At 43.5% G+C, this 1,336-nt stretch overlaps 1 protein-coding gene across 1 annotated transcript in view; it reads left to right on the forward strand.

Moving 5' to 3' along the window:
- The window catches only part of LOC100533313 (glutamate receptor subunit protein GluR2), a gene marked incomplete at both ends in the record, with an annotated part of 127,725 nt that overhangs the window by 101,502 nt on the left and 24,887 nt on the right, over positions 1–1,336 (forward strand). The window contains 2 exon segments of the mRNA NM_001204611.1: positions 45–155; positions 1,078–1,212. Coding sequence (NP_001191540.1) covers positions 45–155; positions 1,078–1,212 — 246 coding nt within the window.

Raw genomic sequence — 1,336 nt, forward strand, 5'->3', positions numbered from 1 at the left:
CCCCCCCCCCCCCCCCCCCCCCCCGTCACCCATCACAACACCAGCAAAGCAATGTGTCCGTGTACGAGAAAATGTGGAACTTCATGAAGAACACGGAGCCCTCTGTATTTGTTAAGACGACACAGGAGGGGATAGAGAGAGTTCGGAACTCGAAGGTGAGTGACTTAAATATCCTCTGTACGTGTGTGCATGAACATGTACGTAACTATATTTATTGCTGTGTCTCATCTTTGTTTGTACGAACGAGATACGATGTTAATCCCACAGAGATTTAAACAAAGCCATAATCGCTATGCTCTAATCTAAGATTTAACAGTCGCACAAGCTGTAGTCACATCTTCCCAAACTTCTCCTATGTGTGCCATGTCGTGTGGAAAGTGACCCTCCTCAATTTTGGGCAATCTTAAAGCTTATTCATTTGGCTTGCTTATGAAGTAAAAAAAAACGCATCTATTTTCAATAGAAGTCAAGATGTTTGCTATTGAAGACGGTGAGGAGTCTGTCTGATAGGACGTAATATCTCTGTTAACCCAGATTGGCTCTGAGAGTTATTATTCCTTTTGTAATTTACAGTAACGCTCTCCTAGAATTCCAAAGTTCTATCTGATCAGTACCTAGTTGAGAGACATTTGACGTAAAAATTTGAGTTTTACAACATGTCAAGCCAATCCAAATGAAGTTCTCTGAATATCTTGATAACGACTCTGAATAATCTTACGATTTTAATAGAGCTGATAGAACATTTGGTTTCTGAAGTCATTGTCTTAGTAGGCTCTTGTTTACTCAAAGCCGCCAGAAATGTCAGAAGGAACTTTATAATTCTAAGGTAGTAAGTAATTATGTCACAAGTCCCGTAAAACTGTCACAGAAACGAACTCCTGTCTTGACCGAGCGGGTGGATGACGGGTGCTCTGGTGTGGTCTGCTTCTTCTTTCCTATCACACATCTATCGTCCTTATCTCCCCTTCTTTTTTATGTTTGTTACTCTCTTGTAACACCTCTAATCTTCTGGCGCTCATATGACCTTATGCAGTTGCGTAAAACCTCTACTAAAACAAACATGTCTTGACCACACAGGGCAAGTACGCCTTCCTCCTGGACTCTTCCTTCAACGAGTACCACAACCAGCGGAAGCCGTGCAACACCATGAAGGTGGGCCGAAACCTCGACGTCAAGGGATACGGTATAGCGACGCCCTTAGGCTCTGACTTAAGGTAGGTCAACACACATAGCCACACCCTCTAGGCTCCGACTTAAGGTAGGTCAGATCACATATCCACACCCCCTAGGCTCTGACTTAAGGTAGGTCAACACACCTAGCCACGTCTCTTCTGTA

Source organism: Aplysia californica, unplaced genomic scaffold, assembly GCF_000002075.1.
Source record: "Aplysia californica isolate F4 #8 unplaced genomic scaffold, AplCal3.0 scaffold00057, whole genome shotgun sequence".
Lineage (NCBI taxonomy): Eukaryota > Metazoa > Mollusca > Gastropoda > Aplysiida > Aplysiidae > Aplysia > Aplysia californica.